The 24,867-nt window shown below is 51.1% G+C and overlaps 1 protein-coding gene across 4 annotated transcripts in view; it reads right to left on the bottom strand.

The window, feature by feature from the left end:
- Nucleotides 1-24,867, bottom strand: part of HIPK2 (homeodomain interacting protein kinase 2) — a 180,415-nt gene that overhangs the window by 43,742 nt on the left and 111,806 nt on the right. For 2 of the 4 annotated variants that reach the window (XM_082693876.1, XM_082693874.1), the window contains exons 3-9: nucleotides 14,675-14,798; nucleotides 14,288-14,407; nucleotides 12,419-12,505; nucleotides 10,356-10,540; nucleotides 5,956-6,118; nucleotides 2,188-2,314; nucleotides 1,153-1,274 (exon numbers count right to left, since the gene is read on the bottom strand). In XM_082693876.1, coding sequence (XP_082550002.1) covers nucleotides 1,153-1,274; nucleotides 2,188-2,314; nucleotides 5,956-6,118; nucleotides 10,356-10,540; nucleotides 12,419-12,505; nucleotides 14,288-14,407; nucleotides 14,675-14,798 — 928 coding nt within the window. Of the gene's footprint in view, nucleotides 1-1,152; nucleotides 1,275-2,187; nucleotides 2,396-5,955; nucleotides 6,119-10,355; nucleotides 10,541-12,418; nucleotides 12,506-14,287; nucleotides 14,408-14,674; nucleotides 14,799-24,867 lie in introns of all 4 variants that reach the window. The other 2 variants (XM_082693873.1, XM_082693875.1) reach the window with 1 other exon arrangement.

The raw sequence follows: 24,867 nt of genomic DNA, 5'->3' as shown, positions 1-24,867 counted from the left end.
GTGATTGTTTTGTTTGCAAGACTGATGGTTAAGTTCATATGGGAAGTGAAGGGACAAAGCTGACAAGGAAATTCTGAAGAACAAAAAGGAAACGAGGCTTTCCCAGACAGCAAGAAGGGTGCCAGCTTTAACAGACAAGACAGCGGGGCCATGAGAAAGGCCAACTGAGTAGGGAGCCCAAACACATCTTTGCAGTTCTGCTACATTAAAATTAAGCCCGGAAACTTCTATTCAACAGAAGATACCATATATGAACTGTCTGTAGGAACACTCTGAGAATAGGCTTTGGGAACCTACTTTATTTACAAATTAATGTGCTTCTAAACTAACAACATTTGGGTTAAGCAATCCTTGCTGCCCAACGGTGGAAACGATTCTGTAGAAGGGTTTGTGTCCTGGTGCTCTCACCGGGTAGCTATGGGACTCTGAGACGGGGATTGTGCCTGTTTTCTCTATCTGTCACCTGGAGACAGATACCTTACTTATCATGCTGTTGTGGGGATTAAATCAATTAACAACTATAAAGTGTCTGGCATAATGATGATGTATTTGTTTCAGTGCCGTTAAAGATGGATGACTGTTATTACTGCGTCACTCTGTTGCCTTAAATTTCCACAACATGTTACACATTTTCAACCACATTCACCTCTGTGTTCTCATTCTGCCTTCAGAGTACCTATGTGAACAGATAAGGAAGGTTCCAGCTCACAGCTTCTGTGATCCTGGCTTTTCAGCTCCGTATGAAATAAGGAGATAATCTCTAAGGTTCTTTTTGGCTCTAAAAAATCATTTCTATTTTATAAGAAAGAAATCCAAGGCAAAGAAATGTTAACTGACTTGCCTTAGGTCACAAAGTTATTAGCAGAGTTAGGATTAAAACCTATGTCTCCCATATTAATTTGCATTATAAAGCTACAATAGTAATAATAATTTCCCCAGACTCTCCCTGTGTCTAAATTTCTTTGTGGAATTATAAGCAAGGTACGTAGGAAGGTGATTCACCTGGGGATCATTCAGAATATTACTGATCTATTCTAATGAGTCAAAGCACCTAACTCATCGCCAAGGAGGGAATTAGTGGAGATCTATCTCTTTTGTGAACAACATTAACACGGATAATGGCAGTACGAGTAATAATAAAGAAAGAATTACCTGGGCGAGCAGACCTGGTTGGATCTGAAGAGGCTGCGCTCCTGGGGCTTGAGTGACGATGGGCACGGCATTCTCCATTCGCACGGAATAGCCAGCGTGCTTCGAGGGCGAGGCCTGCAATCCTGTTCCAGACCCAGGGAAGGGAGAGAGGGGTTGTTGGGGGGTCAGAAACCGCTGGATGTGGAGAACCTTCCTAGCCAGCTGGTTGGGTCTCCTCTGCCCCGCCAACTCCAGTCCTCACCAGCTGTCACCTGGCTCTTTGCAAGTCTCCCCTTTAGTTTCTAACTTAAAAATTTAAAAGCCATAAAAAACCCAACTTTGAACATTTTTGGAGATCAGAAGGTCAAATTAAGGAGTCTGTAAAAGCCTGAAGGGGAACAGTTATGCCAACAAATCACAGTAGAAAAATGGCTTCTAACATGTAAATACACTTGGGGTCTGTCAGAGCCAGGGGTGTCGGGAAGAGTGTACGAATCCACTGGAACGGCACCGACACCGGAAGGGCACCGACTCTGAAACTGAGCCACCACACACAGGTGTACACAGTCGGGGGAGCAGAAATAAACACTTGAGATTTCTGGATACCTTGTGCACCTCAACTCTGGCTTCTTCGAGCTCTCAGAAGAGCATTGGGGTGTGTGGCTCATGAATCATTTGGGGGACCAGCCTAGGAGGTACTTTTCAGGGAGATTTGTGTTTTGCATGAGAAAGGAGGCTACACTGGCGGGCAGAGTGGCAACTCTTTCCAGATAACCGCCCAGAGGATATTTTATCGGACGAAACACAAGCTGACATCAGCCTAACAACAGAAGCGCAGACAACACGCTCCTTTAGAGACAGCTGGCCAGGGACCAAGACACCAGCAAGGTGGGGAGAAAAACAACTTGGTGCTGAGGCTTAAGTCCTCTTGTTTCTAGGCTGGCTGAAGCAGGAGAGGGGCCCTCAAGTTCAGTGATGCCAGCAAACTGCGGGTACCAGGGCCCTGGAGGTCCCGCGGTAAGAAGCAGGTGAGGGGCCGCGTCTGCTGGTCCTCACCTTGGAAGCCGGGCGGACACACGATGAGAGCTTGCTGGAAGGGGTCGGGCCGGGCACAGATCTGGGCTGTTCCCGTCTGCAGCGGCATGCTCCGCTGGGCCACTGCGGCCATGGACGCCGCTGAGGGCTGGTAGAGTGCAGATTGGTAGTTTAGTATGGAGACTTCGGGATTGGCTAAGGAAAGAGTGGCACTGGTGGAGGTGGGAGCCTAAAGGAGTGATGGGGATTAAACAAAAATAAACAAAAATAAAAAATGAGGGAGGTGGTATGCTGGGAGCCACGAGTCTAAAGCAAATAAATGAACTCAAAAGAAGAGCAAACGAATAAGAACCAAGAGCAAAAAAGCGAAAACAGAGGGGGGTGGAGACACTGCTGAAGTCCCAGGGAGAAGCGGGCACCTGTGGCCACAACAGAATCACCCTTGGTGCTTCCACTCACGCCAATTCCTAACATTGGCGGGGCTCGGCCGAGAGGGCACACTGAAGCTTGCGTAACGGAGGTCTAAAAATTGCAAAGTTAAAAACCAGGCCAGGAACTATTTATGTTCTGCCTTTCTGCTTTGACAAATGTACTTCACAACTACCTAGAAGGCCAGGTTTGAGTTCAGGACTCTTAGATTGCCTGGGTTCCACACCGGACCATGGTGATGGGGTGAGGAATGGGCGAGGGCAGGGGAGGAGACGAGAGCTGACCTCCTGCTTCCCTTCCTGCCCCAGCTCCATCCCACAGCTTGGGTGCTCTGGGTGCACGTGTGTGGACCTGCCAGCTCACACGTGCAAGCTCTGTTCCCCCTTCCCTTGGGGCTGGTGGCACAGTCTGTACTCAGGAGGATGAAGCAGGAGGAGGCCACCTGCAGGCACAGGCACAGGCACAGAAGGCACAGAAGCGCGCGCGCACACACACACACACACACACGGAGGAAGGCTGTGGGAGGCCTCGGAAGGGGGCCCTTCTGCTCGGGCCTAAGGCGAGTACTGCTTACAGAGCTGCTCAGACGGCTGCAGAGCATGTAACTGCAAATTAACCTGCTCTAGAAACAGCCAGGGAGAGGGACACACTGAGCCTGGGGCTTCCTGTTGGAGTTTGGGGCATTCTTACAGTAGTGTTCGGCTCCGAAGGCTGGAAGCCAGAGGGGAGAGGGCCGGTGGGTCAGGAGAATTTAAGTGGGGAGGAGTTAAATAAACTCTGAAATTATGTCCTCTCTCCTGCATCTTTCGGAAAGAGACATCATTTGAGAATGAATGTCTGTGGGAAGCACAGAAACTCAGTTCTGAACTGGAAATTCTCTGGCTTTGCCCCGTCTCAGCCTTCTTCACGCTGATCCCGCACACGCTAGGGGGAGGAGGGCGTCTGCGTCCTCGGATTCAACATGGCTTACAAGTTTTGCTGCTAGAGCTTCCGGGGACTGGATAAGGAGGCAAGAGCCACACGGGTATCTTGGACACACGTAGAAATAGAATTTTAAGAAGGTACGTATACATCTCAAAATTGGTAAGAAGGATAAAATCTCACTTTACCAAAAAAACCCCAATTCATTTTACATTTTTATTTGTTTCAATACTTAGACTTTATGGTGAACTTTTGTGCAAAGCAAATTAATCTGTTTGAAAGTAATCGCTACATTAGGTGACATACATGTTTGGATTTTAAGATACGTGTTGTCACAGTAAGTGGCTGTTTTGGGCTTCCAGGTAGCGTGACTGGGAATGTATGTGGGAGGCGTGTGTGTAAGCATCTGTGTTTCATAACTGCTGACATGCCTTATGTTTCCTCTCTGTTCTCTCTGTGGCCCCACCTGTCCTGGAGACTCCTCCTCATACACATTTCCCACTGTCCCTTGGGCTTCCCTCCTTGGGGACCAACAGGCGAGTCCCACGAGGGGACTCGCCTGTTCCACCTCCTGTGGCAGCTCCTGTGGCTGCCTCCTTCAACTCATCCATGGGACCTGACTCTCTAATCCCGACTTCTTTAGCTGGGGGTCTCTCTCTGGTCTCTCTCTCCTGGGCTCTGTTTAGTGAGTTCTGGCCTCCACTTTCCCTCTTTCCAAAAGACTACCTTGTGCCTGTTACCCTCTGCCCCCAAATCTCCAATTACTGTCTAATGAATACTGTCCACGCACTTCAGTCCGGCATGCCTTTCCCATGGTTTGGCCAAATCTCCCCTCCGAATTTATCTCCCTCTGCTCGCTGTGCTCATGGCACCAGCCAGAGTCCACTCACTGCGGGTTAGCGTGGTGCGAGCGCGGGCCCTGCTGACTCACACACAGCCTACGGCCCACAGCGTTCTCTCCACGCCTCTGCGCTTCAGGGTCTCACCTCTGTCCCCTGTGCCCTGCACTGAACCCCCCCCATCAATTTAAACGAACTTCTCTGTCCTATTAACCCATCCAGAGGCACCTGCGTGGCCCAGTCGGTTAAGGGTCAGGCTCTTGGTTTTGGCTCAGGTTGCGATCTCGGAGTCGTGAGATGGAGCCCCACGTCGGCATGCAGTCTGCTTGTCCCCCCTCTATGCTCCTTCCCCCGCTCACTCTTTCTCTCCTCAAATAAATAAATAAAATCTTAAAACACCCCCCCCACTTCTGCCAGCTGATGTGATGGGGTTCTGGTGATGAAGGACAGAACCACGGTGGTATTTTGTCAAGCAGCTCATAGGTCTGGCTGTGAGTGCTGGGCCAGGCTCTGGGGGGGTGAGGGGTGCATTCATTTCTTTGGAGTTCAGGTCTTGGCCTGGCTCTTCCCCCTAAGGAGAGTCTTAATACCAATAGCCCTGGGGGTGGCAGTCTCCAGGTGGCCTCTCCTAGACATACACAGGGGGACAAAGGGCAGGGAAGAAAAGCTGGGCCTGGGCAGCTCAGTGTGCTGCAGGACTGGCCCAGAGACCCGGGAGGTGGGGAAGAGGAGGAGACCGGGGGCGGGGGCGCTGGTAGCTGAGGTGTTCGCATTTCAGGATTAGAACACAGACACTCCTTTCCTCTGGAGGGGTGTGTGCAGACACACACAGGAGTGTTGTGACCACTGCAGATTTGATAAGGCTGAAAAGAAATCTAGGAACAGTTAGTTCTTTGGGGAAAGTGGGAAGACCGGAATTTGGGAATAAAAGCAAAATTCTCTTAGATATCAAAGGCAACCTGGACTAGGATTTGGAGATTACTTACTCAGTAAATAGTTCCTGGGCATCACTCATATTTTAAGTAATGCGTGAGGTGCGGGGTTCTGCTAATTTTTTGCAAAAAGTTGGAAATGTGTGAGAAGAAAACCTTATGGTTCCAGCTGCTGGGATTCTGGTGACAGACGGATGAACTGATTTTCCCTGTGACGTGGAGAAAGGACGGGTTTTATCTGTCCTGGGAGATCACGTAGACCCCATCGTGCGGGGACAAGGGGGAGGGGTCTGTACTGCACGATCGCCAGCGTCTCTTCCCGGGCTCGAATTCTTTACTGGCAGATGTCAGACACAAAGCCATTAGAGCAGGAGGCTTTACGTTACTCCCACATCGGGACAGAGGGAAACACAAAGAGGTACCATCTCAGAAAGAGCACCCCAAGAGAGTCCTTTCTGGAACCTTTCTGTGGGACCAGCATCCATACAGAGTGCCTGGGTCCCTCAAAGGAAGTAAGTTTGGAAGTACACACTTTCCGACATAGTAGAGGAATTCTGTGTATGACAGTGTCTCCTGTATAAGATCTCCTGACTAGGTTTGGGGGGGAAATATGACTCTTGATGCTCACTGGTGAGCCCTGCCCACCTTCCCTTTTGCTCCCCACTCACCTGGTTGTGGACAGTGTTCAGCTGGTTGTTGAAGGTCATGGTCAGGTTGGTGGATGTGCTGGGGGCCACGTGCGTGATGAAGGGGGTTTTGCTCTGGTTCACTGTGTCATACATGTTCACCCGACGCTTGCAAATCTCCATGTTCTGGAAACATGATTTGACACTGTTCGTGCAAAAGGCAGAGGCAGTAGGGAAAGAGAAGAAGGTAATGGAGAGAGGGGAAAAAATGGAGAGAAGGAGAGAAAGGGAGAACAACATTAATGCAGTAAGGAAGAATGGGGGAAGCTTAACTTTAGTCTACATTTGCAAGAGTCCCCTTAACTCAGATGAACCGCCCCCACTGCCTTAGGCTCCCTTCCCCCATGGAGGACCAGTAATGGTTCTCCATAGCATAAGAGACGTGACGGCTCTCGCTGTATTTTCCTTATTTAACCCTGATCTTCTGAACTAACTCCACCGCTCATACTTCGCCTTCAGGGTGGCTTCTGACTGGGGACATGAAATAGCAGCTTCTGACCAAAGACAACTTCTCGAGCTTCTGGGGCACCAGCGCCATCTAGGGGGTGGCCAAGGAAGGAGCCAGCCCAGCACCTTGTCCCTGTCGTCACTCTTTGACCCCCTGGGATTGCACGTGTAACAGGAACAGTAATCCTAGTGGTAAATAGTAATCGTGCTTAACACTGGTTGAGAACTGTGGCAGGTGTTTGCCAGCACTCTTTCACTCAGTCCTACAACTACAAGGGAGAGGATTGCTGCCCCTGTCTTACGAGTAAGGACGAAGTTTTAAGAGAGGACAGACAGGTCATCTGCCAAGGTGAAGAGCTAATCACTAGCAGTCTTCACACGTGCCTCTACAGCCTCCTCAACCTCCCGATTCACCCTCCCTTTCGCTTTTCTCACTCTTGCCCAGTTACATGAAATAAAAATTATCTCCGGCACTCTCTTCCTCCAGTGCATCCGTAAATCAAAATAGAATCCTAGTTAGGAAAGTAAAGTATACAAATGTTGCTGACACCAGCATGGAGGAAAAGGAAAGCCAAAGTGGCTTCCACCACTGAGCTCTTGAAAATCCCCCACAGAGGAGCCCTCAGAATTTATACATTGTTTCTCATTCACTTCTGTCTTCTCATGAAACTTACTTTTCCTCCAATGCTCACATTCAGGATAGTGAAAGAGCACTTAAATTTCAATTTTAAATACTTATGTTACAAATAATGTAATAACTGGATATAAATATTCATTTTCTACTACTTTAAGATCACAAATGGATCCTATGGGTGTGCTAGATTTTGGGCCAACCAGGTGTATGTGGACTATCCCCAAACATCCTTTCCATGAACGATGTTTTGAACTTGGACGCGCTCAGAGAATCCTTCCTTTCTGAGTTAATGACTACTTACAATGGTCACACTACACACACGGAATAAACACCTACTGACTGACGACCTGGAGAGAAATGAAAACCTATTCTGTGGTAGCTAAGAGTTAAAAACTAGCAAGAATGCTGGTGATGCCAGCGTGCTTGAATCATCTACTAAGTACCAAGCAAACGGCTAAGTGCTTTCATGTGGAAGCTGAAAGAATAAAATGATGGGTTTTGTATTCTTTTTGGAGTGTATTTAAATGCATTATATGGTTTTGTGACAATTCTGAAGCTTTTAGACTATGAATTTTCTAACTGAAGTGGTCTGAGTTTTGAGTTTCATGAAGACAGGCAAGCGCTTGCACTTTGGGTTAATTCTGTGAGAAAATGGCTTTTAAGGAATTTGTGCACTAGCCCCCCGGTATGGAGAAGGGGTCCCTTTCACCTATTAACCTAGATGTTGGGGCAGCTCTGGCCCAGCCCCAAGGTTGAGCGTGGTCCTCAGCAGTGTGGGCTGGAGGTTTCTTCTTGCCCTATAGTTCTCATGGTCTTCCCAGCCAGTACTAGGGCCCCTGAGGGGTTAGGCCTACTCTCAGGTGAGCTAAGGTGTGCTCAAAGACCTGTCTTTCCTTCTGGGGCCCATTTTCTGAATTCTAAATTGCCAGGGATCCTCTTGGACCTACACCGAATTCTGCACCTGAAGCTGATGCTCATGGTCTCCAAGCTTGGTCTTCATCGAGTATAATGAAGCATTTTATTCCCACTTCCTTCACAGGACCCAAAGATGGGCAGGGCCCTGAGGTCGTTCAACCACGCCACTGACTTTCTGTGGGGGACCATGTCATCATGGTGCAGACGGCTGATGGGAGCCTTCTAGAGAGCAGGACTCCACCTCCTGCCACACTGTTCCACAAGTGTCTCACTTTGCCCCGAATACGGAGAGACAGATCTCACGGGAGCCCTATCCAGTAACTCACCAAGTGTGCCTTCCTTCTGTTGTACAGACCGACTGCTAGACTTAACCCTCCACCCCAAAAGCAGGACAAATCCTGTAACGAGATTCTGCTATGGAGGGGTTCAAGTTCCTTCTTTGTACTAGAGGCTGGTTGTTTCAAACCAAGGAAACACTGGTTGTGGCAATGTGATCTGACTTACTCAGTGTCAACCGATAAGGACAAGCACTGAAATTAGAGGTGGTATGGAGGGGGCCACGTACTCATTTCTTGCCGCTCAGAGAGGGTCAAGTCCAGCCTGAGCACCGGCCGGGACGGGCAGAGGTCTCTCTCATGCTCAGCCTCCCGATGCATCCCTATGCCCTAACCCGAACTAAAATCGGGCACTCTCTCGAGCATATCACTTCTCCCCACACACACTCGGGGATGGGACTTCTTATTCTGTCACATCCCAAGAATCTCGAGGTTGAGAGGCTGAAGTGCTACCCCTCGTCACCCTCTGTTATGGGCTGAATTGTGCCCCCATCCCTGTGTTGAGGTGCTGAGCCCAGTGCTTCAGAATGGGCCTGCATTTGGAGACAGGATGTTTAGAGAGGTAAAATGAGGCCGTCAGGGTGGGCCTCATCCAGTTCCCCGAGGAGGAGGAAATCAGGACACAGATGTGTACAGGAGGCCCAGGGAGGAGGGACGGAGGAGAGAGCCATCGACAAGCCAGGCAGAGTTGCTTGGAAGAAATCAATGCAGCCAAACACCTTGCTCTTGGTGTTGGGTCTCAGTCTTCTGGAACACTCCCCTCATCCTGCCACCCCCTCTCGCCATCCGTCACTGTGGCCTGGGCTACCTTGCTCCTCCACTGTGCCCCAGGCCCGGCCCACCGGCGGAGGCTTCGGATATCAGGCACTACGGCTTCTCAGCTACTTCTCAACCCGGTGGCCTGCTGACATTGGCCTAGCCTGATGACAATGGCCTTGCACGCCTGGCCCCCGCCTGGCCCCTCCGGGAATGTCTGCATCCTTCTCCTCAATCCCTCGCTCACCACAGACACCTCGTGCCAGCATCTGAAACTGTTCTAGTCTCTTCCTATCAGAAAACCCCCTCGGTCCCCTCTAGTCACTCCTGTTTCTCCCCCGCCCAGTCCCGTAATCGGCTAACCTGGCTGCTGCTTCCCCTCAAACAGCTCTCAGGCCACCCGCAACTTCCCCGTTGCCGACCCGGACGGGCCCTTGTCTCCCTGCTCCTCTGGCCTGATGGAGCAGCGGCAGGCGGGTCTCTGTCCAGCCTAACTCGAACCAGCCATCCCTTGCTCAGAAGTGCCTCTGTGGGACTGAAGGATGAAGATCCCCATCCTTAACACGGGGCCCTGCCCAGCGCATCCTGAGGCCTCTCTGCCCCCAGAACCCGGCCCCCCTGCCACCCGCCCTGGGAGGCCCCACGCAGGCAGCGCCCTTCTTGCCCCTGCCGGCCTCCTCCCTGGTGCCCTGTCGCCCGTCCTCCCGCAGTCACCCCGCAGGGGCTGCCCCACCCGGCCCGGAGGGCAGCCTGCTTTCCCTGGTAACAGCCGCTTCTCTGGGGATCACGGGTTTGGTGCCTTTCTCTCACCTACAGGCTGGGAGCCCCAGTGGGTGGCGGCTCCCATCTGCTCTGCCCCACACAGCACCTGCCCGTGGCACAGCACACAGCCCGCCGAATGGATGAACGACTGAACCAACCGGAATCCCGGAAGCCCCACTAGACCGAGGCCACTCCAGCATGGTTCTGGGTAGACCAGTGGTGCCGAAGGTGGCTCTGCTTCCTGGACGCTCACCTTCCGAGCACTCCCTTTACGCACAGGTCCCAGCAGCCGGTTCATCCCCCCCACCAGTTCCTCCTTTTCAGTGTAAAGCGAAGTGTGGCCCTGGGCGCCCCATCTGGCCGCTGCCTGTTTTTACAAATAACGTTTGATTGAAATGCAGCCTCACTCACTGGCCTCCTGCTTTCAGCTGTAATGGCAAGAGCTACTCTACAAGCCTAAAATATTTACCACCTGGGACTTTAAAGGGAACGTTTGCTGACCCCTGGTGAAAAGCACTGAGCAGGACACCTACTGTGTACTGTGGGGAAAATCGAGCAGGTGTGTCATGGTGACGAAGGGGTGGTTCAGGGTTTCGATTGGAGTGATTCTCTTATCAGCATCTATGGTCAGCATCTTCTTTAACAGGTCGATGAACTCCCGCCGGTCGGCCTTCTCCACCAACATGTCACTGCCTTCCAAATCTGTTGTCATGTTCACCTGGAGGGAAATCAGGACAGGTCACCAAAACCCTGCTGTGCCTCCCCCTTCCCCCGACCGCCCTTACTCTCTGCTCGCAACTCTATCTCCCTCTCAGTGTCCCCTTCCCGATCCCCAGGAGGCTGTCTGTGCAGGGCTCCTGCCACCTGCATGGGCGGTCACTGACTCTAGGTTGTGGCTGCTCCCTTTCCAGGGAAGGCCGAGGGAGGCCAGGGCGCAGGCTGCGGCCGGTACCCAAAACCACGCAGGAGTGACAGGATGTGCACTGTTCCTGCTTCCATCAGCTGAGTTGAAATGTACCTCACATTACACCTCACTGAAAATAATCCCAAGATGGAAAGACTTCTGGGCACTGGCTGCGTAGCAATGTGGATGTACTTGGTAGTACTCAATGTACTTTGTACTATTGAATGTACTTGATACTACTGATACTACTGAATTAGATCCTTAACAGTGGCTAACGTGGTCAGTTTTATGTGATGCATATTTTACCACAACTCAAAAACAGTAACTAAGTAGTAACCAAGTAGTAAAAAATGAAATACAAGAAAGGGTTATTTATTTAACCTGCAGAGGCCAATGTGACCTCTTCCTCTGTCTGTAGTGTCTGTGTCCTCTGGCAGTGCCCTGAGTTAGGGCCAGAATTAATTTCAGCCCCGTCGTTACGGGGCTTACCTCTGGCCAAGGCAAGGAGGATATCTGAACACCGGATTTTTCTTCCAAGAGCAAGCCTAGGGCAGATTTTGAAAGACTTGTTTTGTGGTCCTTTCTATTATTTTCCAAGGCATGCTCTGGAAAGCAATTTCAGTTTTCTCGGGCAATCTAAGCTTCTAATCAACCGACAAGTATCCTTTACTCAGTATCATGATTTTTGGTTACACTCACCTTCAGTAAGAAGTGTTCTGAGTGTTTACTGGTCTATAGCTTTACTTCTCATTGCTTTTAAGAAAAACTCTCTTTGGGTTGTCCTGATTTTAGACTGTCTTTCCACTAAAAATAGCTAAAGTTCTAGAATTTTCTCTGGGCACAAAGGTGAGAGCCTGTGGTCCCTCTAGTGAGCTGAGAGAGACTGACTGAAGTGGGTTGAGTTGTGTGGCAGCACAAGATATGTTTAGGTCCTCATGCTCAGAACCTGTGAATGTGACCTTATTTGGAAACAGTGTCTTTGCAGATGTCAATCAAGTCGAAATGAGGTCATATGGGGTAGGGTGGGTCCCAAAGCAATGGCTGGTGTCTTCATAAGAGAACAAAGCGAGAGGTTTGGGTGCACAGATAAGAGGAAAGCCAGGAATAAAGGCTCCACGAAGAAGGACAAAGAGGCCGGGGTGAAGCAGTTCCCCATCAGGGAACACAGAGGACCCCAGGGGCCAGCAGACACAGGCCTGAGGCATGGGTCCAAGGCCTCAGTTTCTCTCTAGAGCTTTAGAGGGAGCTGGTTCTGGTGGTACCTTAATGCCAAGCTTCTAGCCTCTTGAAGTGTGAGAGAATAAATGTCCCCTGTCTAAGTCACCCAGGTGGTCATACCTTGTTACAACAACCTGAGGGGATTAATACACTGAATCATGGGTGTGAGACTCAAATGTGCTCGGGAGCTTGAATTCTCCTCATGAAAACATCACTAAGATTGGCCAGTACTTTTTTTTTTTTTTTTTTTTTTAAAAACAAATGGGAACCAATCAACTGAAACTATTTTTAAAGAGCTAGTGTAAGGTTTTGAAAATGTTCCACCAGCCCAATGGTTTTCTTACTAAGAGTGGTGTGTCATTGTTCAAGGTCAAGGTCAAACACGGCAGTTCCACCTGCCATCTTGTATTAGCAGAGTCTTGCTGCACTTGGTTTGTAAAGGGCTAATATTGCATACTCACCCATGGGGCTTACCTGGGCCATGTCATCTAAACAGTTGAAAATGTACTTTCTTGCTTCTTTTGACTTAATTCCCGTCTCTGCTTCATGGTCGTCTGGTGTCTAGTCAAAAGAGGCAAAAGCTGATTGATTGGTCATGTGAATTCTTTCCTCGTCACTGACTCCAACCCTGGAACTTCTGCTTCTCATGGAGAAGTCTTTTCCCTCTTTCAGAGGACACTTTGAGTCTTCTTAAAGTGACCTGCTCCTTCTCCACACAAACCCCTCTCTCTCTTCTCTCCTTCCCACAGACACCCAGCCTGGTACGATCCAGAGGGTTCCAACAAGAATATGCCCCATCCCCGATAACCTTCATTCTCTCCTGAGTTTAAGGGATAAGGTGAGGTTCCACATGTGGAAAAGCAGATGCCCTTTTCCACATGGTTCTATAAATCTCAATTCTATTTCTCAAACTCTCATCCAGAGGCTCTCACTGCATTCCAGGCACTGTTCTAAAGCCCATGAGCTCATTCCATATTCTTCACAACAATCCTAGGTAGGATGATGACCAACCCATGTTCTAGAAGGACAAAGAGGAATGGCAAGCTGAAGGAGTCTGCCAAGGAGGCATGGCCAAGAGGCGGCAGCTGGCTGCAGAGTCAGCCTGTGGCTGGGTCATGCACATATGGTGCCTGTACTGGCCTTGGTCTTGGAAGTGGCTGTCTCCAGTTATTAGGGGTTTCTGGACTCATCCATGGATCACAGGTAATTGATCCTCCAAATCTCACTCAAGGATGCCACGCCTGGAGCTGCTAGGCTCTGATCCCAGAGAGGACTGAGGCTCCTTGCTAAGGCACAGAAGCAAATCCTGCCCCCGGCTGGCCTCACCCTCCTCTACCCTGGGACTCTTTTTCCCTGGACCTGACCTTGAGCTGCTCACTCTCGCAGTTGCCAAGTGCCAGCCCTCTCCTCAACAGCCTCAGAGTGTTGCTTAGCTCTCAAATCTCTTTTCTATATCTGCAACCACGGGCCATACTTTATCATTAAATCGTATTAGAATTCAGCTGTGGTTTTTGTCAAAAAAGAAAAAACCACACACAACCAAGAAACAAAAAACCCCACCTACTCCTTGCAAAAAAAGAAACACCTAAAATGAACATAAAACATACTTAAGACTTGCATTCTTTTCTCCTTCCCAGGAAAATACATTAATTTTAATTACTAGGCACAGATCAAAGTGAAAGCAAAATATGTTTCCGTTAAAGTAAAACCACCCGAGAGTTTACGGTGTGCAATGGTGCGCTTTACCTCCTGCTGGCTGGGACCAACAGACCCCTCCCTAGAGCATTGGATGCCATGTTGCTGAGGCTGTTTCCTCTGCCTAAAAGACCCTCTTCATCCTTTCGGGCCCGGCTCAAACGCTCCCTCCAGATCTTCTGTCCTAGGCAGTAGTCTAAGGCTCCCTGCTTATGGCCCCACACTCTGTTCCCACCAGAGACAGAGCCCGTGCGACAGCGGGGGTGGAGCGGAGGGGCTTGGGCTCGCCGCATGCATCCAGGCTCCCTTTGGACTGGGAGCTCCTCGAGGGTAGCGGGTGGTTCATTTCTGTCTCCAGCACAAACCCAACAAGTTGTGGTTTACTGGGATTATATCCCAGAGTTTAGCCACCAGAATTTGGGATCTGAGCTTTGCAGGCAGCAGGCCGAGCCAAGCGGTGCTTTTGAATATCCGAATTCATCCATCTCACACATCAACAACGGGCGCCCCCTCTCCCATGCTGCTGACTGAATCAAAGCGAAAGCCACAATCTGTGCGCCGGTGGCCAAAGCTCCCCACTAACTGGACGGTGCCCTTCATCCCCGAGTGTCAGGCATTGGGGACGAGTGGAAGGGACGCTCTTCCTACCTTCAGCCTCCACAAAGGATATGGTGAGTCTGTGTCACGGTTGAAAAACCTAGTTGTCTTTGTCCCTGCGCTTAATAAATATTCAGCTGGCAAACCCTGTGTTTGTGAAATATACCGGATCTGCAAGAGAAGACGGGAACGAGGTCAGGGTGTTTCCTGTCGCTGTACATATGCTGTACTTGTGGCTCTGGTGCCTTTGAGAAAAAGATGACAATTTTATCGAGAAAGAAAGAAGTAACAGAAGAAAAAGGGGCAAGAAAGAGGAATAAAGAAAGAAAAGTGCTGTTCTGAGAAGCAAGGTTTGGGAGACAAGGAAACAGCCTACAAGCCAGCCGCGTGTCAGGCTGTAAAGGAAGGGCTTGGGACGCCTGCCCTGCCTGGACCCACCTGGTCGTACTCGGAAGCCCCCGGATAGAGCGGCCAGCCCAGGAACAGCTCCGCAATGACGCAGCCCAGGGACCACATATCAATTGCCTCACAAAACGGTAAACCAAGGATGATCTCGGGGGCTCTGAAAAGGAAGAATGGGAGAGAGATCATTAGCAATTTGGAAGTGTGGGCAGCTACTTCTACACGAACTCTCCATAAAATTCTATCTTTCAAACCCGGGGTGCCATGACTGCCCCCCTCTAAGGGACCTGTGGTTCTTGTACTGTGTGGCCGTGACCCCTCCATTCTTGGGCTTGGTCCTCCCTGTAAGCAGGCAGTGTGGTCAGAGGGCCGGCTGAGATGAAGGGGCGGTCTAGAACAGACCTCCAGGGAGCCCCATCCATGACTTCATTGACATTATACTCCAACCAGATGAACTAGTAACCACTTTAGAAAGACTCACGCGTTATCTTTTGTAACTGAAGACCCAGGAAACCAATCTTTAGAGAATGCCTGGTTTTTACAAAGGAATTCTCAAATACAGGTGTTCTACTTTCAGTAATAGAGAAAGCAGGCCTCTACCCAGAATTAAGGGGATCCAACCCCAAATCCGTTAATGCCAATGATCCATCTTCTTAGGAGCCTGAATCACACTTTTGTAAGAAAACACTAATTTTTTTAATCATCAGCTTCTAAAAAGGTAGTCTCCTAAAAAGTCCTCTAATAGCGTAATTACAGAACCCTGTTCCTGAATCCATAATCTGGGTACCAGTCCAAACCCCATTATAAACCCGTTCCTGACTGTAGGATTATGTCCCTTCATGTGGCAGACAAGGTTACCTGCCGGAGCTTCTGAAGGAAACTACCTAAATTCAAAGGGAAATTTTCACATGTAGTTAGTAACGAAAACCAAGGAGACCACAGAGCGCATTTTCATTTCTAAGAATGTGTCACGATTAAGCAGGGGTACATTTTGGAGAAAACCAGGTTCAAAGTATGAGATATGAACACAGCTTAAAAAAAATGTGGCTCAAGGCACTCTGCTGATAATGAGATGCATTAGCCCAGCTTCTGTTTTCTCTGTAAATTTCCCACTTGATTAAGCAATGCCAGAAGACGCCACTCTCCGACCCTTTCAGGAGCCTGGAGTGGGAGCGGTGGGAGCTGCGGCGACGGCTCCGTCTGGGTTATCCTCACCCAGCCAGCACGGGAGGAGGGAGCCAGAGTGTGCTCAAACCACCCTCCTCGTCTTGGAGCTCGAGCTGAATTCCCCCCACTTAAGAAGCATCGCCCCACCTGCTCTTTTAAATGTGCTCTCATGGCTCATCTTTTGTCTCCAGATCATAGCGCTGAAGAAAACCAACAAAAACCAACACGTTTTGTTGCAAAGTCTTGATTCTTTGGGAGTAAAAAGGCGTTTCCTCACTTGCTCCTAGCTGGGGATTCAGCACCGCTGCCAGGTGCTTCTAGAAGGCCAGAGTCCTCAGTCTGGGCTCAAAACATCCTCTTGCCAGAGTCCGAGGCCGGGTGGGTCTTTCCCGTTCCCTCAGTGCTGGCGTCCCCAGCTGCTAGGGTTCTGTTGGCGCCTCCCCCTCCCGTGGGGCCCTGTGCCCTCCAGTCCCGGTTGCTGGTGGCGGGGGGGGGGGGGGGGTCCTGTGGCTGCTTTAGGCACATTCCTGCCAGACTGCCCTGTGTCATGGGGCCTTCAGTCCTACAACAGGCCGAAGTCACTGTGTCTAGGGTTGCCCCCACACACCAAGGCTTCATGAGTCCCCTGGAAGTCCCCTGGCAGTCACCTCAGGCCCCACGGTGGATGGTGTAAATGGATGAGATGACTGCAGGTTGTCTCTAGCGACGTAATCCCCTTATCCCATATGTGTTGGAATCTGCCTGCCTTTCCGCCATCTCCGTTCTAGAGCGTGTCCTCCCACACGCACATCAGGCCTCTCCCTGGTGGGGGGACGAGCTCCTGCCCCGGTTCCGGCAAAGCTCCCTGCAGGCGGGCGGCTGCCGGATCACCCAGCCCCACCTCTGTCTCCCCACCCCTGTCTCCAGGTTGGGTCTTGGGAACACACTGGTCTCACGGGGCCGGCTTTCCTAACTGATTCATCACCTTGCTCTCATGCTCCGGAGCAGGCCGTGGGAAACCTCTGGAAACCCATTTCCCAGTTTCTGTTCCCTGAGGATGTACAAGGCCAAAGTCAACATACAAGACAGGTGCAAGGGGGACTTCGGGCATGTTCTCCGGCAGGAAACACCAGATGGGGGTTTTGTCAACTGAAGTTACCCGAACAGGGTCTGTGAAGACCACTCTCAGTCCATTTTCTACTAGAAAATGAGGCGGCGGCCATTCGCCACGCCAGGACACGGACAGCAGAACATGTTTCTTGCTGTGAACACAATGATCCAATGCTCAAGTGTCGGGCTACACGCCTGCGGGACAAAAGCAATAGAAGGCGGGGTCCTGTCCCCAGGGGCTGGGAGGGCAACACGAGCCCACGTGACAAGGCAGGCTGAACACGACTCGTGTGCAACACAAACACGCAGGCACAGAAACAGCTAATACAAGCGGACAAGCAGGCTCTGGGTTCTCCCATTTCAAAAAATAAAACAGAACGTAAGCACAAAGCAAACTACGCACAAAACCAAACCCTTCCTCTGTCCCTTCATGTCCCCGCAGCCGCGGCCCCGTTTCTCTGCCCTGACCCCCCAGCTCTCCAGGGTCATCTCCTGAAGCTCCTCGGCCCCGCCGCCCCCCTCTTCTCGCCCTCCTCCCGCTGCACGTCCCTCTCTGCTCCACTCAAGGGCGCAGTCCCGACCATTGTCACGTCACATCCCCTGGTCAGCTTCTCAGCTCCGTGACACATGTCCTTCCCACAGGGGACCACCGCGTCCCGTTCCTGTCTTGAAACACGCAGTCGGGGTCGTCAGACCCCACGCGCTCCCACATCTGTCCTGTTTCTTTTGCCGGCTTAGCGTCCTCTAGGCACCTGCTCCATGAGGGCGAAGCCCAGGGACCCTTTGTCTTCTCTCTTTGCACCCTTGTTCCAGGTCAGCCAGTTAGAAGCTGAATTGTGTCAACTGCCCAAACAGGTCGGAGTTCTAATCCCTGACCCCTCAGTGTGCGACACCATTTGGCGACGGGGTCGCTGCAGATGTAGTTAGCGAAGATCGTGTCATGCTGGAGCAGGTGAGCCCTGAAGCCAGCAGGTTGGGTGTCCTTGTAAGAGGGACACTGGGACACAGACTGAGGGAAGATGGCCACGTGGGGACGGAGGCAGAGGTTGCAGTGAGGCCACCAGCAGCCAAGGAGCACCCGGGGCCACCAGAAGCTGGGAGAAGCACGGAAGGATGGTCCCCGAATGGCTTCAGGAGGAGCAGGTCCCTGCTGACACCAGGATTTAGACTTCAAGCTGCCAGGCCCATGGAAGTAAACGGCTCTTGTTCTAAGTCCCGCGTTCTGAGGGGACGGCTTCCGCCGCCCTAGGAAGCTGATGGCCGTCACGTCCATTGCACAGGTCTGAGCTCCATTTGTCCTTCTAAATGTCCTTCTCCACTCTGGACCTTCTCAGCTCCAGAGTTCTGTCCTGGTGGCCCAGTGTCTCCCTGGGAACGACTCATAGTCACCTACAACTCAGTCTGTTTACAAGGGACCTCTTCCCCTCAGCCTCCCTCTGTGGGGCTCAGCTCCTGGCCCCTCCCACCTGCTGCCCGTGCTGGGAACCCGGACACTCTCCAGTCCCCTTCTCTCTCTTTGGCCTCACCACCAATCCGTCCATGTGGCCGCTCACAAGGATCTCTCCGACGAGCCCCTGATTCTCCATGTCTGCTGCCACCGCGCTGGCCCTGGCACCTGGAGCCCCGTCTCAGGTCATGCCTTTGGCCTTTCCTTCCACCGTGGTGGCCACTCTCTGTGCAGCTGCGGGAGCAGCGGGACCGCCTCCGCCTTCACTCTCAGGCCTGCAGAGGCCCCCGGCGGCCCTCAGATGGAAACCTAAATCCCTCCACGGCTCACGCGACCTCAGCGATCGGGACCCTGCCCTGCACTGTCCTTTCAATTTCAGTTTCTGGAGGACCCCAGCTCCTTCTGGACCGAGAGCCTCCGTGCGGCGTTGGCTGCCTCCTCATCCTTCAAACCTCTGCGTAATTGTCACCGCCACAGACAGGCCTCCCCTGACACCAGTTAGTCTCCATCTCCAGTGCCATAAATGTCACTTTACAGCACTTCCCCAATAACCTGCGTGCTGTGTGTCTCCCCCTGCTCCGTCCACAGGGTGGCCTAGCATTTGGTAGCCACTTGATCAATAAGGACTTGTTGATTGAATAAACCTTCGTTAAACGTAAGGAAATGCTAAAATATGCGAGTCAGGCGGCAAGTTCTCAGGCAGCACAAAGAGGCAAATCTTCGTGAGGGAACCGAAGCCGGGCACAAGGGGCGGGATGTCACCCGAGGAACAGCAGGCCTCCGTGCGAGCAGGAACCCTGGGAGTGGGCCAGAGTGACAGGCAGGCTCACCAGTGGGTTCCGACACAAGTCCAGAGAGAGCGGCAGGGCTTGGCCGGGGGTTCCAGGGTCCTGAGGAGGCTGGAAAGGCCTCATGGCTCAGGCCTCCCAAGCCCATCTCTTCTGAACTCTCTGGAAGCCAGCGCCGCCTTCCGTTTGCTCATGGTTCTTCAGTCCAGGACCCCAGCCCCCTACAGGCCACTTGCCTTTGGTTTCGATCTTTTCCAATCCTTCCTCAAAAGTCTCCTTCACTCCTTTTCTGGCGCACGCAATACCCTGATCACATCTCTGCAACAGCTGGGCCCTCCCCACCTGCTTCCTCTGCAAACCCACGCTGCCCACCCTCCCCGTGCCGGCCACGCTGGGGATGAACTCAGGACCACCGACAACCAGCTCGGTCCAGATGTTCTGAACACACCTTTGCACATGGGCCCCCCCCTTGAGCCTCCTGGGGGGCAGGCGGCTCTGGGTCTCGCGTGCTCTGCGAGCGCCTGCTGGACGTCTAGGCCAGGAGCCCTCAGCTAAGGAAGGTGCTTTCCTACCTGGCTGTCTGGAGTCCTCTGGGGACTGAAGACCATTCTGCTGTGATCTCGCACCCGCCCTGTTCCCTGCACTGCTGGTCCATACGGCTCTGAGCCCCTGGAAGTTCAAAGTGAAGCCTCAAATCTGTTGCACGTCTGATGGTGGCTGAAGCTCATTTACTCCTGACTGAAGTGAGAGCCATTCTCGCCAATGGCTGGTCTGAGCGAGAAGTTGGCTCAAGCTCCGCTCATTCACTCAATTCCTCGCATGTCCAAACCACTATGTCCTAAGTGTCTGTCGTGTGTCATGCACTGTGCTGGAGACCGAAAAATAAATGAACCCGATCCTGGTCCCTCCAGGAGCTCACTGTCTGGCTGCAGGCGAGAGCATGCCAACGGCTAGCATATAAGGAGCGGAGTACGCGCCCAGTGCACAAGGCGGGTAATGCCAGGGGGTTGGGGGAGAGGCAGAGCCGGGAGGGCTTCCTGGGAGAAGTGTGAGCTGCGTCTCGGTAGGTGGACAGGCGGTGGTGGCCTCTGGGGCATAGGGCAGGGTGAATGCAAGCCCCACGCCCGCCCTGTCCCCACGGCATGGCTGTGTCCGCGGCACGAGCACAGGGCCCGGGCGTGGAAGAAGACATGCTCCTTACACGTCTGTAGGAACCTTTCTGTTCCAACCCTACATCCCCAGCGGCAGCAGCTTCCCCTGAAGCTGGCACCATCTCTCTGACGACAGGCCCTATGACAAAGGGCACACCTCTTGGCTTTTTTGCTTCAAACCTGACACACTTAAAAACAAAAAGAAAATATTCTGGTTTCTTCCATGGACGTGGTTTCTGTTCTCGGCTCAGTTCCACAGCAGGTAGGGCTGCTGGCTTGGGAAATGGGCCTTCCCCATTGGGCTCCAAATCACCCAGGTTCTGTTAATGACTCATCCTTCATTTGCCGCCCCACGGAATCATCTTACAAGTCTCCTCGTTGCTATTTTGGGACACCCAGAATACTTTAAACATACATGAAATGCCACATAAAATTTGTACCTAAGAAAGAGAGAGATTGTTCCTTTCGAACATTCCCCCAGCAAGACACAGAAAATTCTATTTTTCTTATAGGAGGAGAATAAACAACTGTCATTTTCAACACGTGAATTATTGAAGCTTTGATATTTTACTGCACTAGCTTTCCTCGCAGCACCCGAGAGGATAGGGTACTCCCAGATCATGCCCAGACCACGTGACCCCACGAGGCAGTGACCCCGCCCCCTACAGAAATGTGGAGACCACACGAGCTGAGTGGGAATGACACAGGCTTGGAGGTGGCATCCGGTGCCGGCAGGCTCTAGCTGTGTCCTCGACTTCCTTACATTGGTACGAGGCTGAAACGAAGCAGAGCACCATCGTAGGACGCACCTAGCAGAGCGCCTGGCAGAGAACAGGCAATCGGAACATATTCAGTCGCTTATCTGGAACATGTCTGTTCACAGCAGTCGAATAAAGAGCATCCCTTTTCCTCATTTTTAAAGCCCACTTTCTTCCTTATAGGTGGAAACAGGAAAACTGCCTAAATACATTAAAGCACACACATGATACATTTTTGTCTCATTTATTTCTATAAAAGGCACAAAAATGAGTATTTTTTGCTGTAACCAACAGCCAAATACCTACCACCTCACTTCAGAAAGAAAACTGCCTGGCCACAGACCCCACACTTCCCCTTGGCACAGGGAGATGCTGTCCCGAGCCTGCCTGCCCTTTCACGGTACCATTTCTGGCTTACCTGGCCTCCCTGGCCATGTGGACGCCCAGAGTCGATGTCTCGATCATTTTCACGGTGCCTAGTAAAATAAGTGCAAGGTTCACGGCCACTCCCAACTTGGGCAATAAATCTGCAACACTAATCAGAGAGCCCAGGAAGAACTGTGCATTTCTGGAAAAATGTTACTCAATTTCTCTGAGTTTTTATTTCCCCATCTGTGAAATGTGATTATTAATCTTTTCTTCTCTCAAGTCTCTATAGCAGCGTATGAAGATAAATGATGGTCGGTGGAATTATAAAGCAGTTTGAACTCCTTGGAAGCAAGACACTCTATTAGTCCATGGTATTTTATAATCACTGATATTATAAGGTGTACTTGAATTGAACTGCAGTGAAAAAGCCCGTTCCCACAAATATATGTAGATTGAAAGTAACCTCAGTGTGGCTGGGGCAGAAGCAATCAAAATGTAAAATTGTATTTCAGATGGGTTGTTCAATCTTATGTTTCCACTGCAAATATAAGGGGACTCAGAAATGCTGACATGAGCTCTGAGCCACTATTTGTGCTGGTGACCCGGGGTGGGAGGTAAGGGGTCACATCAAAGCAACACAGGACCCAAGAAACAGCAGAAATCGGAGGACTGGAAGGAGGCTATTTTAGAGAAATTGAACGGCAAAGCTCGAGGGATCCACACAGAAGAAGCCTGCGGGGTGAGTGCAGGCGAGCGCATCTCCGGGCGGCCAGATGGAGAGAGAACCCATCCTCCGGTCCCCAGTGGGCTGCTAGAAAAATGGGGAGCAGCATCCCTGAAGGACGTCTTCATACCACGTCTGGGGTACCCACGAAGGTCCCGTGGAGATCGAACTAGTGATCGAGGCCTGGTGAAGCCAAGGCCAACTTGGGATTTGATTTTGAGAAGGACACAGCTTCCTCAGTGAAAAGGACATGTGAGAGAAATGGCTTCGTCTTTGACTGGGGAGCTGGGTAGATGAGAACCACAAGAGGACCAAGGGATAGAGCTTCAGGGACAAGCCACAGGGTGAGGCTGGCCAGAAGCCCACTTGTTACGCTGGCTTGCACTCAGCCACGGTGATGAGGAGTCTGGCTTGCAATGGCCTGACCAAGCACTGTGGAGTGTTGAGATTTCTAGACACATTCCATGGAAGTAGCTTTGCCCTGTAATAAGCTGAGGATAGCACCGTGGTGGAGGGCTGCCCCAGGGAGCAAGGCTCTTATTCTAAAAGGAGAGCTAGCAAGGACACCCCACTCATGCTGGGGCAGTGGTACTCATGCAGCAAAGTCACTGCATGGATGTTCTCGAAATTCTACCTCAGGCAACACTGCTGATGTCCAAGACGCTGTGTGCTGAGGAGGATCAGTTCAAGACCCTCGCTGGAGATTCTGTTCTAACTGAATGTCTCCAGCCATCATCAAGAGAGATGCTCAAGACATTAGAACAACTCATTACATCCATATGGAAGTCTGATTATAATAACCACGGTCTGGTCTAGATGTTGTCATTTCTCATGTCACACTCGGAGAGTCTCCCAAAGGAAGCTGGCTTCTTTGATTCAACTGAGCACTTCTAGGGTAATGTCAGAATTAGTGACAGTTTTTTGATCTGTATGGGCAATGAACATCTTGGCTGTGAAGGAGACTTTCCTGGTATACACTCAGTACATATACAGCTGACCCTCGAAAAACATGGGGTTGGGGTTCCAACTCTCTGCCAAGCAGTCGAAAATCCACATATAACTTGACTCCCCCAAAACTTAAACTACTTGTTGACTGAAGCCTTACTGATAATTAGTTGATTAACACATTTTTGTACATTATATGTATTATATACTGCATTTGTACGGTGAAGTAAGCTAGAGAAAAGAAAATGTGATTGAGAAAATCGTGAGGAAGAGAAAATATATTTATAGTACTGCATTGTATTTATTTAAAAAAGATAAAACCCAAAACAAAACCTGTGTATAAGTGGACCATGCAGAGTACAGCACCAAAATCTAACTTTCCTGCTTACATTCCAGAAGAAAAGGCTGGATCTGGAACTTAATCCCCAAAGCTTCTAATGATGTTGGTGTAAATTCAAAACCAGGACTCAGATGTCTGGAGTATATTCTGATGATAGCCTTGAAATTCCTTCTAGATCTCAATGAGAAAGGTCCCTACAAAGAAATCAGCCGAGACCCCACGATGGCTCGTTTCACAGATGCTCACACCGCCCTGTAGTTCCTACTCCGCTGACATACACTGCGTCTGCTTTGCCTGTACCTCCCAGTCTGGTCTCTGGTGCCTCGACCAAGAAGCCAAGGGCTGCTGGAAAATGCCTGGTCCTGGGGCTCCTGGGTGGCTCAGTGGGTTAAGCCGCTGCCTTCGGCTCAGGTCATGATCTCAGGGTCCTGGGATCGAGTCCCGCATCGGGCTCTCTGCTCAGCAGGGAGCCTGCTTCCTCCTCTCTCTCTCTGCCTGCCTCTCTGCCTACTTGTGATCTCTCTGTGTCAAATAAATAAATAAAATCTTAAAAAAAAAAAAAAAAAGAAAATGCCTGGTCCTGCCTCCCAGCCCCCACAGGACTATAAGATCATCAGGTTTTATGCTCTCACTTTTTGCCAAAGTACGTGCTCGATAAATGTCTGCATACGCGCCCATCAGCCAGGGAAAGAGAATCACAGGTTTCTGCACGTATCTTCCTAGACCGATTCTTCTCACTCATATGCTGCTCCAGGTTCTTTTTTCTGATCTTTTTTTACCTTTATTAAGTTTTTTTTTTTTCAAAGGTTTTATTTATTTATTTGACAGAGATCACAAGTAGGCAGAGAGGCAGGCAGAGAGAGAGGAAGGAGGAAGCAGGCTCCCAGCTGAGCAGAGAGCCCGATGCGGGGCCCAATCCCAGGACCTTGGGATCATGACCTGAGCCGAAGGCAGAGACTTTAACCCACTGAGCCACCCAGGCACCCCTATTAAGTTATTTTTTATTGTAGAAGATAAGACACAAAGAAGTACACAAAGCAGAAACACAGAGCTCAACGACTTCTCAGAAGGCAAGCACCAGGGCTCCCCACCCGCCGGGTGAAGACCCAGAGCGTGGTCAGCGTCGCATAGCCCCTGCGCGTTCCCTCCCATGCGCCACCCCCTTTCCACCTGTGGTGGCACCGTGTGGCCAGTGCATCAGTGGGCAGCGTGCACCCCAGGCCTCAGGATGCGGGCTCCCCAGACAGGTGGGCTAGAGGGCGGGCTCAGCACCAAGCCCCGGAGCTGGGAAGACGACGGAGCCGGCTGAGAGAGAACGGAGACACGGCCTCAGACCATCCTTTTAGTCCCTTTTGTTGATTGTTTTTCTTCTGCTTTGTTGCTAGCCTGTTGACTAAAACTGAGGGCTGAACTGTGCATTGAGAGCTTCCCCGGGGAGCCTGCCCATTCTC

The sequence above is a fragment of the Mustela nivalis genome, assembly GCF_964662115.1.
Source record: "Mustela nivalis genome assembly, chromosome: 12".
Lineage (NCBI taxonomy): Eukaryota > Metazoa > Chordata > Mammalia > Carnivora > Mustelidae > Mustela > Mustela nivalis.
Note: the sequence above shows the minus strand (reverse complement) of the source record. Positions and strands in the feature narration are given on the sequence as shown.